Source organism: Mustela lutreola, chromosome 8 (genome assembly GCF_030435805.1).
Source record: "Mustela lutreola isolate mMusLut2 chromosome 8, mMusLut2.pri, whole genome shotgun sequence".
NCBI lineage: Eukaryota > Metazoa > Chordata > Mammalia > Carnivora > Mustelidae > Mustela > Mustela lutreola.
The window spans coordinates 25,568,789-25,585,837 of NC_081297.1; the positions used below are offsets into that span (position 1 = coordinate 25,568,789).

General features: G+C 35.7%; 1 protein-coding gene across 1 annotated transcript in view; it reads right to left on the reverse strand.

Annotated features, from left to right (window-relative positions):
- Positions 1 to 16,683, reverse strand: part of LOC131838243 (ankyrin repeat domain-containing protein 26-like) — a 38,759-nt gene extending 22,076 nt beyond the window's left edge. Inside the window, exons 1-4 of the mRNA XM_059184052.1 lie at positions 16,574 to 16,683; positions 11,310 to 11,523; positions 7,864 to 8,047; positions 5,610 to 5,762 (exon numbers count right to left, since the gene is read on the reverse strand). Coding sequence (XP_059040035.1) covers positions 5,610 to 5,762; positions 7,864 to 8,047; positions 11,310 to 11,523; positions 16,574 to 16,679 — 657 coding nt within the window. The 5' untranslated portion in view covers positions 16,680 to 16,683. The remainder of the gene's footprint in view (positions 1 to 5,609; positions 5,763 to 7,863; positions 8,048 to 11,309; positions 11,524 to 16,573) is intronic.
- Positions 16,684 to 17,049: the final 366 nt, after the last annotated feature.

The window sequence follows — 17,049 nt, forward strand, 5'->3', positions numbered from 1 at the left end:
TTCAGGCCAGACATCTGCAGAGGCTCTCCCTCACTGCTGTGGGCAGTGTTTGGTACCTGGCCTGAATGTAGCAACTTTTAACTAGGTGTGCCCTGGTGTGCTTGTGAAATGAGACCTGTCACCACCTCCACTGGTACTGAGGCCCTCCTGAATCTGATCAGATGAGGTGTGGGCAGGGGCTTGTGCTGATTTTCTGGGGGAAAGTCCTGTTGTGGTGGAACTGAGGCTTGCCTCAGTTCAATCAGAATGATTGAGCAAGGCAGTTCCATTGGAGTGCAAGGGGATGGTGCTCAGTGTAGGCAGATTAGGCAGCCAGTGTAAGAGCTGTACTGCTTCCCTCAGGTGGCTCTTGTGCTTGTGCTGAGGGGCACTGGAGGGAAATGGTACCAGCTGGTTCCTTTGTTCCTAGAGAGTGGTCTCTGTGAACACTTCCTCTCAGGGAAATGCTCTGAAAAGAGTGAGTAATTTCCCTACTGTATGCCCCAGACACTGTTCAGATCACTGTTTCCATGCTGTATGCTCCCGGATTGTTTGCCTGCCTTTTCTCCAAGAGCAGCACAGTGCTCTACAAGCTCTATCACAGCCAAGCCCAATGACCTTTAGAATTCCAGGTTTTAAGCCCCCCTAGTTGTAAGAACTCATGAAATTAAGCTCCTCTCACTTTCCAGTGTAGCCAGTGGCTACAGGAAAACGTTCTTTTTGACAGTCCCATGTCTCGCTCCTGCCCTTCTCCATTACCATGACTCCCTCTCCTCTGCAGCATCCAGGATCTGTTTCTCTCCTAAACCACATCTCTGTACTTCCTACCTTCTTTGGTGTGGCCTCTTCTCTCTAATAGTGGACTTTGTTCTGTTAGTCTTCAGGGATTAGGTGAACCTAGGCTCCTCTTACTCTGCCACCATCTTCTTTTCTCTTGAGATATTTTTCTAAGTTTCCCTTCAATTACAAATTATTACAACTGGCAGGAACACCTTTTCAGATTTCCCCCTCAAGTTAGGGGAAAAGAAAAACTTGCAAGCAGAGAGACCGTATGATTTGAAGTATAATAGCTGAAAAACTAGAAATGGTTCAATAACCAAAATTTTACCTTTTACCTGATTTCCATTAACTGAAATTCTAAAAGAAATAGACAGCTTTGAGTATTTTTTAATCAATCTAATACTCAATCTTTATTCTGCTTTCATCAGTGAGGAAATAAAGAGAACATTATGGAATCATTTTTAATCTTTTCAGTAGAAAACCAAAGGTACTGTCCTTTGGCTTTATTTAAATTGAGTATAACTTCTCCTTTATCTTACTCCAAGCTTATTTATGTGGGGAGGTAAGTAAGACCATCTCGTCTTTATGTTGTGCCACAAAGCTTTCCCATATAAAACAAACAGGCTTTGAAATTATTCAAACTGATTATCTACTATTTGTCTCTGAGAGCTCCATTAAATAAAACCTGATAATTTACAGCTGTATTCTTGAAATAATGTAATAAATTTTTATTCCATTAATTATATATTGAGCTATTAACGTACATATCTTTCTATTTAAACTAAAAGAAGACGGGTAAAGGCAACTGTGTTTTCTGAGAATGTAGGATCTGTGCCAAGAACAGGATCAACACCAGTGTTATACACAAGAACCAGGTCAAAAGAATATCTAATTGTGAGTTGCAATTTTGGATTAGCAAGATTTCAAAACAGGAAAGTTAAAGGCCCAGAGTTCATTTTTCCTTCCTAGATGGTGAAATTTATGGATAAGTCTACACTTTATAACAAGTTCATAAAACATAATGAAGTAAATAGTAGACAGAAGATCCTACAACCAAGATTTGATGAAAATGGATATGGGAGGCATTGAATGAGAGACTGAAGATATGAATGGAGAAAAGAAACAAGACTCTAGCTTTTTGAGCCTAACTTCTCATCGGATCATGGAGTCAGCAAGGCATAAGTTGGTAAAATTCTCCTTTTTAAGAAGCAAAAAATGTCTACAGGAGTAAGGTTAAGTTCTACTACAGTGATTTTTTATTATTACATAAGTGAGTGGTAATTTGCAAGAGGACTAGGGAAGATGTCTCATAAAATTTGATTGGACAGTGACATAAGGATAGACATATCATTGTATTAGAATTGACCATCTAAAAAGAATATGCTACATTATGGTGAACTGATGTACAATGAGGGTATAAAAATTAAATGGAATAAGAATAGTCTTTTTAACAAATGGTACTAGGACAAATGGATATGCACATGCAAAGTAATAAAATTAGAACTCTACCTCATAACATGTATACAAAATTAACTCAAAACATAAGATCTAAAACTATAAAACTCTTAGAAAAAAACATAGGTGTATCATTTGTGACTGGATTTGGCAACAGTTTCTTAGATATGATACCAAAAGACAAAAAATGATTAAGTATATTTCATCAAAATTAAAAACGTCTTTGCTTCAAACACCACCATCAATAAAGTGAAAAGTCAAGCTACTGAATAAGAGAAAAGATTTGAAAATCTTATATCTGATAAGGGATCTGTATTTAGGATATGCAAATAACTCTTACAATAATGAAAAGACAACCCAATAGAGAAATGGGCAAAATAATTGATTCAGTCTATAAGGAAGATATAGAAATGGATAATAACACACATAAAAAGATGAGATGCTCAACATAATTAAGTTTTTGTGGGTTTTTAAAAACATATTATTTGTTTATTTGACAGACAGAGAGAACACAAGCAGGGGGAGCTGCAGAGGGAGAGGGAGAAGCAGGCCCTCTGCTAAGCAGGGAGCCTAATGCAGGGCTTGATGCCGGAGGTATCACAATTCCAGACTTCAAGCTCTATGACAAAGCTGTCATCATCAAGACAGTGTAGTACCGGCACAAAAACAAGACACATAGATCAATGAAACAGAATAGAGAGCCCAGAAATGGACCCTCAAGTCTATGGTCAACTAATCTTCGACAATGCAGGAAAAAATGTCCAATGGAAAAAAGACAGTCTCTTCAACAAATGGTGTTGGGAAAATTGAACAGCCACAAGCAGAAGAATGAAACTGGACCATCTTCCTATAGCACACACAAAAATAGACTCCAGATAGATGAAAGACCTCAATGTGAGACAGGAATCCATCATAATCCTTGAGGAGAACACAGACAGCAACCTCTTTGACCTCAGCCGCAGCAACTTCTTCCTAGAAACTTCCCCAAAAGCAAGGGGAGAAAGGGCAAAAATGAACTATTGGGACTTCATCAAGAGCAAAAGCTTTTGCACAGCAAAGGAAATAGTCAACACAACCAAAAGACAACTGAGAGAATGGGAAAAGATACTTGCAAATGACATATCAGATAAAGGGCTAGTATCCAAAATCTATAAAGATCTCATCATATGCAACACCCAAAGAACAAATAATCCAATCAGGAAATGGGCAGAGGACATGAACAGACATTTCTGCAAAGAAGACACCCAAATGGCCAACAGACAGATCAAAAAGTGCTCAACATCACTTGGCATCAAGGAAATACAAATCAAAACTACACTGAGATACCATCTCATACTAGTCAGAATGGCTAAAATTAACAAGTCAGGCAACATCAGGTGTTGGCAAGGATGAAAAGAAAGGGGAACCCTCCTACACTGTTGGTGGGAATGTAAGCTGGTGCAGCCACTCTGGAAAACAGCATGGAGGTTCCTCATGAAATTGAAAATAGAGCTACCCTATGACTAGCAACCACACTACTCAGTATTTACCCTAAAGATACAAATGTAGGTATCCAAAGGGACACGTGTATCCAAATGTTTATAGCAGCAATGTCCATAACAGCCAAACGATGGAAAGAACCTAGATGTCCATCAACAGATGAATGGATAAAGAAGATGTGGTATATACACACAATGGACTACTATGCAGCCATCAAAATAAATGAAATCTTGCCATTTGCAATGACGTGGATGGAACTAGAGGGAGGGTATTATGCTGAGTGAAAGAAGTCAATCAGAGAAAGACAATTATGATATGAGCTCTCTGATATGAGGAATTTGAGAGGCAACTTGGGGGGTTTGGGGAGTAGGAAAGGAAAAAATAAACAAGATGGGACTGGGGAGGGAAACAAACTTAATCTCAGGAAACAAACTGAGGGTTGCTGGTGAAGAGGGAGGTGCAAGGGATGGGGTGGCCGGGTGGTGAACATTGGGGAGGGTATATGCTATGCTGAATGTTGTGAATTGTGTAAGACTAATGAATCATAGACCTGTACTCCTGAAACAAATAATACATTATATGTTAATTAAAAAAAAAAGGACTGAGAAATGGTGAAATCAACCCAATTAACTGAGAGGATAAAATGTGATGGCAGGAAAATAAAAAAAGATGTCCAGACAAAAACTAAATGAACGTTCACAGCAGCATTATTAATGGCCAAAAAGTGGAAACAACCCAAAGGTTCATCAAATGATGAATGAACAAGGGTTTTGTCCCATAATGGAGTACTGTTTGATAATAAGGAATGAAGCACTGATATATGCTATGACACAGATGAACCCCAAAAACATTAAGTGAAGGAAGCTAGTCACAAAGGACCACACATTGTGTGATTCCCCATATATGAAATATTCAGAATGGGCAACTCTATAGAGGCAGAAAGTAGACTGGTGGTTGCCTGAGCCTGGGAGCAAGGATTAAGGGTTTCTTTTCAGGGTAATTAAAACGTTCTACTTGATGGCAGCAATGGTTGCCCAACTCTATCAATATACCCAAACATTGAACTATAAATATTAAATGGGTGAATTGTATGGAATGTGCATTCCATCTCAATACAGCTTTAAAAAAATCCAATGGCAAGGCCAAGATAATTTTCTTAATTCTCTCTTTTGGGTATATATAGTATACATGATCTAAATATTTCTGTGCATTTATTATATATTGAAAAGGAAAAGAAAATGAAGGAAATGCCTAAGTTCAACTGGTTTGTGAAATCACTCTTCTGTACAAGTTATCCTGAAATCAGTACAGATTCTGTATCCATTCAAAAAAATGAAGATGAGAAATAATACAATTTTATGAAACATTCTATTAAACATTATATTCTGCTTTTACAAGGCTTAGCTCATGATGGAAACAGAGAGATCATTTAAAAAAAACATTATTTAGCACACCTGGGTGGCTCAGTTGGCTCAGCATCCAACTCAGGATTTTATCTCAGGTCATGATCTTATGGGTCATGGAATCAAGCCAGCTTGGGGCTCTCTGCTGGGCAAGGGTCTGCTTGAAATTCTCTCCATCTCCCTCTGCCTCTCCAACCACCACCACCATAAATAAATAAATAAGTCTTTTAAAAAAATTATTTAGTAGGGAAAAAAGTCCCAATTTCTGTGAAGAATGATGTATAAGTTTCAACTTTCCTAAGGTAACTACCATAAGAAAAAAAATGTATAAAACAAAGAACAGAATGAAAGTCAAAGTTTAAGAAATAAGTATATTGTGAAGATACTAAAATTATACTAAATTAATTATAATGAAAAAGAGAAGGAAGTGGTCCATGGAAATAAGCATCCTAAAACACTTCATATTATTTAACCAACTACAGATTAACTTGACATGTTACATTTCATACATACCTGATTCTTACTCTGAGCCAGTTTTTCCTTTAAGTCTTTTACCTCATCTTCTAAATTCGTACAACAACGTGATTTCACCTCCAGTGAAGCCTCTGACATAGATAGTTTTTTTAGGGTATTGACCAGTTCTTCTTGAAGTTGTCTCACAGAAACCTAATAAGACATTTCTGTTACTGGTTTTATAAATCATCTTACTATTAAGATATGTTAACAATATATAACTTTAACCTATGTACTTGGAAAATTTCACTACAAACATCAATTCATCTCCTTTTCCTAACATGTACACATTATGGCTGTTTAATGAATTTGGTTAAATACACAAAAAGATGTTATCTGCCTAGTCAGTATTATGTTACTTAGTTAATTAATTCGGCCCCACTATCCTTTCCTTGTGGGTGAGTTTTCCCAAAGTTTCCCAATCGACTGAAGTCTCAAAAAGAAATGGGTATATAGGTGGGACTAACATTGGTAAATTCTACAGTATGAAATGTTTTCCTTCTTTTTTATTAGAGGCTTCAATTAATGTCAGAGTTCCTCACATCTTCAATCCTCTGCTCAAATACTTTTAATAGATAACTATCTCAGAACATAAGTGAAGTCATTCTAATGGCCTTCAAGACCCTAGATGACCTGGCTTTCACCTCTCTCCCTGACCTCCATTCCTGCTACACAAGAATCCTGCCACCCCTCATTAATCTGAAAATGGAGATCCAATGCCCAATTAATAAATTACAGAGATACAATTCTCTTTCTGTTGGATAAACTTGGGCCCAAATGATAGTAACTGAGATTTGAAATGAGCAAATTATTTATAAAATTGCTTAAAAAATTATAAATAGCAGTGGGAAGATTAAATCAAATATAGTTTTGCTAAAGCTCATCACAATTGCCCCAAATTATGATTTAATGAAAAGGAAGGGCCTTCAAAGGATTAAAAGGTCATAAGGATACATGATTTCAGACTAAAAATTCAAATTTATATAAATAAGAATAAAATCATGCCAACCTAAAATGTATATAAAGCGACTATGTATAGTTTGCATAAATGTATACATATATAAAAGTATATATGTATATACATATATACATATATTTATACTTATAAATATATACTTATATATATGTATAAAAAGTACTGAGATACTGTACTTTTTATTCAGTTCATTTGGGAAATCTGGAGCTAACTGTCAAGTTAATCCACTTAATTGAATCTCAATTTCAAAATATGCATGCTTTAAAAATCCTCTATGCTTACAGTATTGGCTTTTAAAATATATATACATATATACATGGAGAAAATATATATATACAAACACATATATATATACATATATAAACACATATATATACATATATTTTATATATAATATATATTTTTTTTATTTTATATTTTATAAATATATATTAGAAAAGTCAAAAGCTTAAGAGAACTTAAAAAAATGTTCAAAAGAAGTAGCCTTTTAAAATACAAGGATTTTTATCCTACATGAATAACTCAAATTTTAATTTAAATGACAGCTAAATTTGTCATAGATATACAGGTAGATATAGTATGTGAAATAAAATTTCTTTACAAAACACTTAACTAATTCCATCATAGTCTCAAGGTGATTTAGCCTATATTTTAATATAAAAGATCCAAAACTGGGGTGCCTGGGTAGCTCAGTTGGTTAAGTGTCCTACTCTTGGTTTCAGCTCAGGTCATGATCTCAAGGTTTTAAGATCCAACCCTGAGTCAGGCTCTGCACTCAGAGTCTGCTTGAGATTCTTATCCCTCATTTTCCCTCCCCCTCTACACATCCCCTACTCATGCTCTCTCTCTCTAAAAATAAAATATTTTTTTAAAAATAGCCAACATGCATATTTATTTCAATTTACCCTCCATCCCTTCATTCAGAAAATATACATAGGGTTTATATGAGAAGCCAAGAATTCCAATAAATTAATGATTTTAGCTATAAATATCATAGTTCCTATTAGTATAAAACTAAATTTTTTATCTATTTTATACCTAAGTAATATACATTAAATCAAAAGGATATTATAAATAATAGTGATTGAAATATGCAATTTTTTTTTTTGCATTGGAAAATTTATTTGTAAGCCATTCCCAAAGGCTGAGCATCTTGTAGTTCTCTTCTACTTTTTAACAGAAAAATAATAAGGTCAATTCTCCACAGCACATTCTTAGTAAAGTTTAATCAGCTTTCTATCCACCACCACCCATATGAAATTTTTATCAAAGACTTACCTGATTGAAATTATTTCTTAGAGTCTTCAATTCCGTATCTAGTGCTCTAAGATTAAATTCAAGTTCTTGTTTCATTTCAACTTCATTCTTATACTTCTCTTCTCTTTTTGTTAGTTGCTCCTGAATCTTTTCAAATAAGATTTCAGCATTTATTCTTTTTTGTTTTTCTTGTTTTAAAGTAAATCTGCAAATAAATGTGCTTATTTTAAAATTTGTTTTGTAAACAATAAAAAGCTCATGTTATGATCTGGTGCCACATATGCTGGTTTATTATCCAAATGAAATTTCTATGTTCTCAATTATTTTCCTTTCTAGGGCTCATGTTTGTAATTTCTCACTCCAATCTCTTCGAAAATATATATATATATAGTTGAAAAGAAGCAATGAAAAAGCATTATGCTGCTTAGTACTAGTATCTCTGGGAGACATCTCTGGGAGATACAGTAGGGAAAGGAATTTTGAAATTATTCAAGAAAGAATGGAAAATTATTGTTTTTTCCACATACTTGTAATTATTCCTCCATTAGAAAAGATAATTTAGCTACTATTTAAAAAGAGAAGTTCCTGTCTCGCACTGAGGTCTTTTATCCATTTTGAGTTTATCTTTGTGTATGGTGTAAGAGAATGGTTGAGTTTCATTCTTCTACATGGATAAAAGACCTCAATGTGAGACAGGAATCCATCAGAATACTAGAGGAGAACATAGGCAGTAATCTCTTCAATATAAGCCACAGCAAATTCTTTCAAGATATGTCTCCAAAGGCAAAGGAAACAAAAGTGAAAATGAACTTTTGGGACTTCATCAAAATCAAAAGCTTCTGCACAGCAAAGGAAACAGTCAGGAAAACAAAGAGGCAACCCACAGAATGGGAGAAAGTATTTGCAAGTGACAGTACAGACAAAAGGTTGATATCCAGGATCTATAAAGAACTCCTCATACTCAACACACACAAAAGAGAAAATCATATCAAAAAATGGGCAGAAGATATGAACAGAGACTTCTCCAATGAAGACCAACAAAAGGCTATCAGACACATGAAAAAATGTTCATCATCACTAGCCATCAGAGAGATTCAAATTAAAACCACATTGAGATACCACCTTACACCAGTTAGAATGGCCAAAATTAGCAAGACAGGAAACAACATGTGTTGGAGGGGATGTGGAGAAAGGGGAACTCTCTTCCACTGTTGATGGGAATGCAAGTTGGTGTAGCCACTTTGGAGAACAGTGTGGAGATTCCTCAAGAAATTAAAAATACAACTTCCCTACGACCCTGCAACTGCACTACTGGGTATTAACCCCAAAGATACAGATGTAGTGAAAAGAAGGGCCATCTGTACCCCAGTGTTTATAGTAGCAATGAACAGTCACCAAACTGTGGAAAGAACCAAGATGCCCTTCAACGGATGAATGGATAAGGAAGATGTGGTCCATATACACTATGGAGTATTATGCTTCCATCAGAAAGGACGAATCCCCAACTTTTGTATCAACATGGACGGGACTGGAAGAGATTATGCTGAGTGAAATAAGTCAAGCAGAGAGAGTCACTTATCATATGGTTTCACTTATTTGTGGAGCATGGAGGACATGGGGAGATAGAGAGGAGAAGGGAGTTGGGGGAAATTGGAAGGGGAGGTGAACCATGAGACACTATGGACTCTGAAAAACAATCTGAGGGTTTTGAAGGGGCGGGGGATGGGAGGTCAGTGTAGCAGGTGGTGGGTATTATAGAGGGCATGGATTGCATGGAACACTGCGTGTGGTGCAAAAATAACGAATACTGTTATGCTGAAAATAAATTAAAAATAAATTTTAAAAAATTAAAAAATAAAAGAAAAAACAAATTAATTAAAAAAATGTATGTGAAAAGCCTTCTGTTGAAGATTATACATGCAAATTTGGACTGTAGCTCTATAACAGAAACATATGGATTATTTTGGAGAAAACGGTCTATAGAAAATTTTCAGTTTTAGATAACAGAATACTCAGATATACAGCTTGTCAATTCTCATCGCAGGTGACACTCAAATTACACATTTATACATCTTTTTTTCTTTTTTTAATTTATTTTTAATTTATTTTCAGCATAACAGTATTCATTATTTTTGCACCACACCCAGTGCTCCATGCAATCTGTGCCCTCTATAATACCCACCACCTGGTACCCTGACCTCCCACCCCCTGCCCCTTCAAAACCCTCAGATTCTTTTCAGAGTCCATAGTGTCTCATGGTTCACCTCCCCTTCCAATTTCCCCCAACTCCCTTCTCCTCTCTATCTCCCCATGTCCTCCATGCTATTTGTTATGCTCCACAAATAAGTGAAACCATATGATAAGTGACTCTCTCTGCTTGACTTATTTCACTCAGCATAACATATATTCCCCTATTATCCATTTAATAAATCATTTGAAAACTCCTTTTATAACAATACAGGATCTATATTAAGTAAATAATAAATAGTAATATGTGCTTGCAGCATAGACTTTTGAATTAATTTCATCAACATATAAGAGAGATGCTGAAAAACTTAGCAGTAATCATTTTCTTTTTTTTTTAAAGATTTTATTTATCTATTTGACAGAGAGAGATCACAAGTAGGCAGAGAGGCAGGCAGAGAGAGAGAGAGGAGGAAGCAGGCTCCCTGCCGAGCAGAGAGCCCGATGCGGGACTCGATCCCAGGACCCTGAGATCATGACCTGAGCTGAAGGCAGCGGCTTAACCCACTGAGCCACCCAGGCGCCCATAGTAATCATTTTCTATTTCACCTTTTAATCACGCATATGTTTAAAACTAGTTTTTAAAAATTTTTCTGTCTTGAGAAAAATGGCCATTTTCTACTCTGTTGATGGGCATATAAATTAATATAAAATTTCCTGAGAACAATTTAAAAATAGGATCAAAGACGTTCTTTAAAAATTTTTATACTTTAACAACACTACATTGAAGAATTTATTCCAAGTAACCAGAAATGTAGAAACAGATTTATATAAAAAACATTCCTTACAGCATTAATTAAAGTATAGAAAAATGGGGGTAAAAAACCCAAAATTCAATTTGGTAAATAATGAGGTTTCCACATGGTGGATTTCTATATGGTCATTAAAATTATGATTTGGAATATTCATTAAATTATTAAAAGTATTCACTGTTAAGAACTTGCTATATTATTTTGAAGAATCTCATACTTCACAATACTAAAGAAGTTTTCTTCCCTATAAAATCCAAGAAGGTAAGTTAGCAATTTCAAAATGTCTACGCATCTGTAGATAAAAGTAGATAATTCAAGGGGTGCCTCGTTGGCTCAACTGGTAGAGCATGTGACTCTTGATAACACTCTTGACTTCAAGCCCTACATATATTGGGTGTGGAGCCTATTTAAAAAAATACACACACACAAGGTAAATAGTACAAGTATTTCCTTAAAACCAAGATATCATACCTCAAACTGCAGAGTTCATCCTCCCATTTTATTTTTTGAAGCTCCAACTTAGATATCATTTCGTTTGCTTTTGATAGATTCTTTTGTAGTCCCTGAGCCATATTTTCCATTTTTTTATTTTTTCTTTCAAGTTGTTCACAGTGATCTTTTTTATGTTCTATTAATCTTTCATATGAAAGAACCGCATTCTGGATTTTCAATAGACTGACAGAATCTACATCAGAGAAAAAACAAAAACAAATAAAATATATAGGGCACCTGGGTGGCTCAGCTGGTTAAGCTTCTGACTCTTGGTTTCAGCTCAGGTCATACATAATCCCAGAGTTGTCGGATTGAGCCCTGCATTGGGCTCCACTCAGCACAGAGTCTGCTTGAGATTCTACCCACCCTTCCTCCCTCCTGCTCTGTTCTTTCCCACACGCCCAGTCATGTTCGTTCTCAAATAAATTAATTAAATATAAAAAAGAAAAATAAATAAAATATATGAGTACTTTTTGCATATAAAAGACTGTATGCTTTCACATTCACTCATTCATACATTAAACAAATATATATTGAATGATTTCAATATCAAATATATTACTGGGATGCCTGGGTGTCTCAGTTGGTTAAGCATCTGCCTTCAACACAGGTCATGATCCCAGGGTCCTGGGATCAAGCTCTACATTGGGCTCCCTACTCAGTGGAGATTCTGCTTCTCCCCCTGTCCCTGCCCCTCCCCCTGCTTATGCACTCTGTCTCTTAAATAAATAAAATTTTTAAAAAAGCAAAACATATTGCACTAAGCTCTGCAGATCTCTGGCTTTTATTTAGCTTAAAGTCTAGTGAAGGAGAACACAATTATAAATTCAGATAGTTCCTATAATAAAAGAGTTCTATGATCACATAACATAACTTGATCTATGGTAAGAAGGGAAGATTTCCTTGAGGAGCTATTCTGAGAAATGGAGGAGGAGCGGGAAGCATGTGAGCAAAGGAGGAAGGAGAGCATTAAAGACAGTCTACAGCATGTGCCAAAGTTCTATTGCAATCTGTTTCTGGCCAAGATGGAGTAACAGGTACTGATTTATCTTCCTACCTGAAAAAAGCCAAACAAAAACAGGTAAAATACACTTTAAATCATTTTCAAGAAAAAGGAATTCAGGCAATGAAGGACAATGATCCCTGAAAACACAGGAAGTTAGCCTAACACATACCTGAGCTCACTGTCTTGGGACAATTTCCAGGCCATGACATAGGTGAAAAAACTGATAGACTCCACCAGACTCCCTGAGTTGAGGGGATGAAACTGAGTCTGGTGAAACCAAGACAGAGGAGATCAGAGGTCAAAGCCCTGGTGAGGAGAAAGCAGAACAAAGAAAGAACCCTGGAGATCAGAAGAGTAATAACCAATGCATGCCCGTAAGGAAATCTCCTGCTACCAGGGGAAAGACCCATCTAGAAAGAGCAGAGGAAACCCTTCCTGGAGCTCACGTGGCACCAGCGGCAGTATATATCCTCATTAGCCATGCTGGAAAAACTCATAACCCGCAGCACAATGAACAGAGTTAAGTAGTTCGTGCCTCAGCAGTGGGGAATTATGAGCTCTAGGCTGAACACTACTCTGGATTCACCTAACAATTCATAAGAGCAGGATGGGAAAGGATCAAACTGTTTGTCATTAACTGAGCTAGAAGTCCAATGAAAGCATCAAAAGGTAAGTGGAGGCATAGAAGCTAATTTTTAAAAAACCAAATAGCACTTACAGAGATGTAAATTATGTCAGACATGAAAAACACACTGGATTGGAATAAACACAATTAGACAGCTCAAAATAAAAGACTGAAATTTGACATCGGAAAACTGTGAGAAAACTTCAAGTAACTAATATACAGTTCCCCAAAGAGGCAGAGGAAAGGAACAAGAAAAAATATTCGAAGAAAAAACGACGGGGGCATCTGAGTGGATTCGTCAGTGGGTGTCCACCTTCAGCTCAGGTCATGATCTCATGATCTCAGGGTCCTAGGATCAAGCCCGGTGTTAGACTCCCCGATTAGAAGGGAGTCTGCTTCTCCCCCTCCTTCTGCCACTCCTCCCTGGCTCGTGCACTCTCTCTCTTTCTCCTTCTCTCTCTCAAATAAATGAATACAATCTTTTTTAAAAAAGAAAAGAAAAAATGGCCAAAACCTTTCTAAACTTAATGAAAACTACACACCCACAGATCCAGAAGGATCTGGCTAGGAGTGAAGAAAAGGAAGTAAACCTTTATAATTTTCTTCAACGACATATGATCTGTTATAACATTACTAGATGGAGGACTATGATGCTTAGGTCATATACTTTAGGCTCTAATCATCAAAATAGCAAAACTACAGAGTTACAGCTAGTAAGAAAAATACATACATACACACACACACATAAATAAAACTAAATCATAGAAATTACTTGCTCAATCTGAAAGAAATCAGAAAAGAAGAGAATGCAATGAACATCTGAAAGGACAAATTGAAGTCAAACAACATGATGACAGATTCAAATCGACTACATCAATAATCACATTAAATAAAAATGGTCTAAGAGCCTCAATGAAATGGCAGACATCAAAATGGATAAAAAAGGAAGACCCATCTATCTGCCATCTATTAAAAAATGCATTTTAAATGTAAAAACTACAAATGTGTTAAGAGGCCAGAAACATGACAGACCACACTAACACTGGGCAAAAGAAAGCTGAGCCTGAGCGGTTACATTAATACCACACAAAATAGATTTCAAAACCAAAAACATTAGCAGCAGTAAATAAGTTCATTTAATAATGATAAAACAGTCAACTAAAGGAAGCATAATAAACCTAAATGTTTATGCATTTATTAACAGGTTCAAAATACATAAAGTAAAATTGACAGAACTTCAGAAGAACAAGCAAATTCACAATTATAGTTTGAGATTTCAGTAGGCAGAAAATCAGCAAGGACATAGTAGACTTGAACACAACTGTTCTTCTCAAGCATCCATGGAACACTTACTGAAAGAGATGATATTCTGGATCATAAAATAAATTATAATAGGAGAAGTAAGTCAAAAGAACTGAAGTCATAAGAGTGTGTTTTATGACCACAAAGAAATCAAATTAGAAATCAAGAATAAAAATACCTCTGGAGAATACTCAAATATTTACAAACTAATTAACACACATCTAAATAAACCCTGGGTCAGGGCGCCTGGGTGGCTCAGTCAGTTAAGTGTCTGCCTTCGGCTCAGGTCATGATCTCAGGGTCCTGGGATCAATCCCCACTCTGGGCTCCCTGCTTAGAGGGGAGTCTTCTTCCCCCCTCCCAGCTCATGCTCTCTCTTTCTCTCTCTCTCTCTCTCTGAAATAAATAAAATTTTAAATAACCCCTGGGTCAAAGAAGTAAAGAAAAAAGAAATTAGAAAATATTCTGAACTGAATGGAAATGAACATATAACACATAAGAATTTCTGGAATCCTGCAGTAGCACCACTCACATGAACATTTATAGCACTGAATGTATGTACTAAAAAAGAAGAAAAGCCTCAAACTGATGACCTTTGGCTCCACCTTAAGAAATTTGTAAAATAGTAGTTTAAAAAAAGTTTGATAAACTTTGGTTATGTAGAAAAATCTGACAGAATTTTTTAAAAAGCTACTAAAACTAATAAGTAAACTTACTAAGTTCAAGAATAAACCTGGACCCATACCCTGTATCATAAATAAAAAAGAATTCAAAATGGGGGTGCTTTCATGGCTCAGTCAGTTAAGTGGCTGCCTTCGGCTCAGGTCATGATTCACAGGACCTGGGATCGAGCCCCATGTCCAGCCCTCTGCTCAGCAGGGAGACTGTTTCTCCATCTCCCTCAGCCTGCCATTCCCCCTGCTCATGCTTTCTCTGTCAAATAAATAAATAAACAAATAGAATCTTAAAAAAAAAAAAAAAAGAATACAAACTGGATCTCACGGATCACAGATCGAAATGTAAGACCTAAAACTATAAAACTTTGTTATTCAACTGCAAAACTTCTAAAAGAAAGCAGAGAGAAAACCTCTGACCTTGTGCTAGGCAAATATTTCTCATATAGAAAACCAAAAGCAAAAATTCATAAAAGAACAAAGGTATAAACTGGACTTTATCAAAAAAGAAAAACTGCTCTTCAAAAGATATTGCTGAGAGAATGAAAAGTCATAGACTGGGAGAAAATCTCTGCAAAAAAAAAAAAAAATACAGGTGATAAAGGAACTATATCTAGAATATACAAAGAATTCTCAAAACTCAACAGGTAAGAAAACCCAATTTTTAAAATGACAAAGGATTTGGACAGTTCAAAGAAGATATACAGATGGCAAATAAGCCCACAAATATATGCTCAACATTATAAGTTATTAGGGAAATGTATATTAAAACCATAATGATACATATACTACAGTCCCATCAGAACATCTGAGATTTAAAAAACTGACAATACTAAGTGTTCATGAATATACAGGGAGAAATCAGAACTCTCAGACATTGCTGGTGGGAACTGAAAATGGTGCAACTACTTTAGAAAACCATTCGGCAGTTTCATAATGAGGGATTACAAAGAGACACGAGACTTAAGGGTTATTTACCTGCCTGAATTACAGTTATGGTTTCATATGCATATACATATGTCAAAACTATCAAATTATACACTTTATACATGTGCAGTTGTCCTAACTTAAGCTGTTGAGGGGAAAAAAGCTCTATTGTAAGGAAAAATATCTAAAACAGTGGCTGAGATATGGACAGAAGGATATGAAACAATCCAAGATGAGGCTAAGAACTGTGGTCTTTCATCCCAGAATGATGAGAAGTAATAGCTAAGCTTTAAGCAAGGGGGTCACGTGATGAAATATAAATTTTTTAAAAATATATGGTAACTATGGTTGCAGAGTAGACCAAGATTCTTGGAGGTGGAATGACAAGGAAAACAGTCCCGAGGTTGTTTCAGTATTCTAGGACAAATATAGTGGTAACCTGACCTTGGGTGAAGGCACAGAAGAGGAGAGTTAACACACATCAGGTGTGCCATTCCCATGATGAAAAGTATAGTGGAAATAACGGCTCTTTGCTAAGAGTATTCAACATTTCTCTATTTTCATATAAAATGTATTTCTGAGATGAGTAGCTCTATAACACATCAGTGTTGTATGGTACAGCACTAGACAAGAAGTGCACATATTACTATAGTAATGTACATACAAAGGCTTCATATTTACACAATGGTCTTACTTTTACAATACATACCATGCTGTTCAGTTAGCAACATGCAAGCCATATGATGACAGTCAGGCATGTAGAAATCCTCCGAAATTGTTTCAGATGACAAAGTTAAGTCATTGAAGTCATCCATAGAATCAATTGTTTTTTTGACCTACAAATAAATAATACTACTTCAAAATGTTCCCTGAATATTGATAAAATATACTGAGTGTAGAGAGATGATAAATACACATATCTCTTTATAGGAGCAAAAAAAAAGGTACTTTCAAAAGGACTGATTTTTATCAAAACGACCTTTATCAATACCTAGTGTTTCTGAACAACTTTTTCAAAGTATATGTCTGTACAACAAAGGCAGATTTTCTCTTTTTTCACTATACCTTTCCTAAAGTAATCTTTTATCATGGAATAATATTCCTGATAAACATTATTTATCAAAATAACATAATAAAATAAAAATTTAAAAATTAATAAATAAAAAAATCTTCTATATATGTATT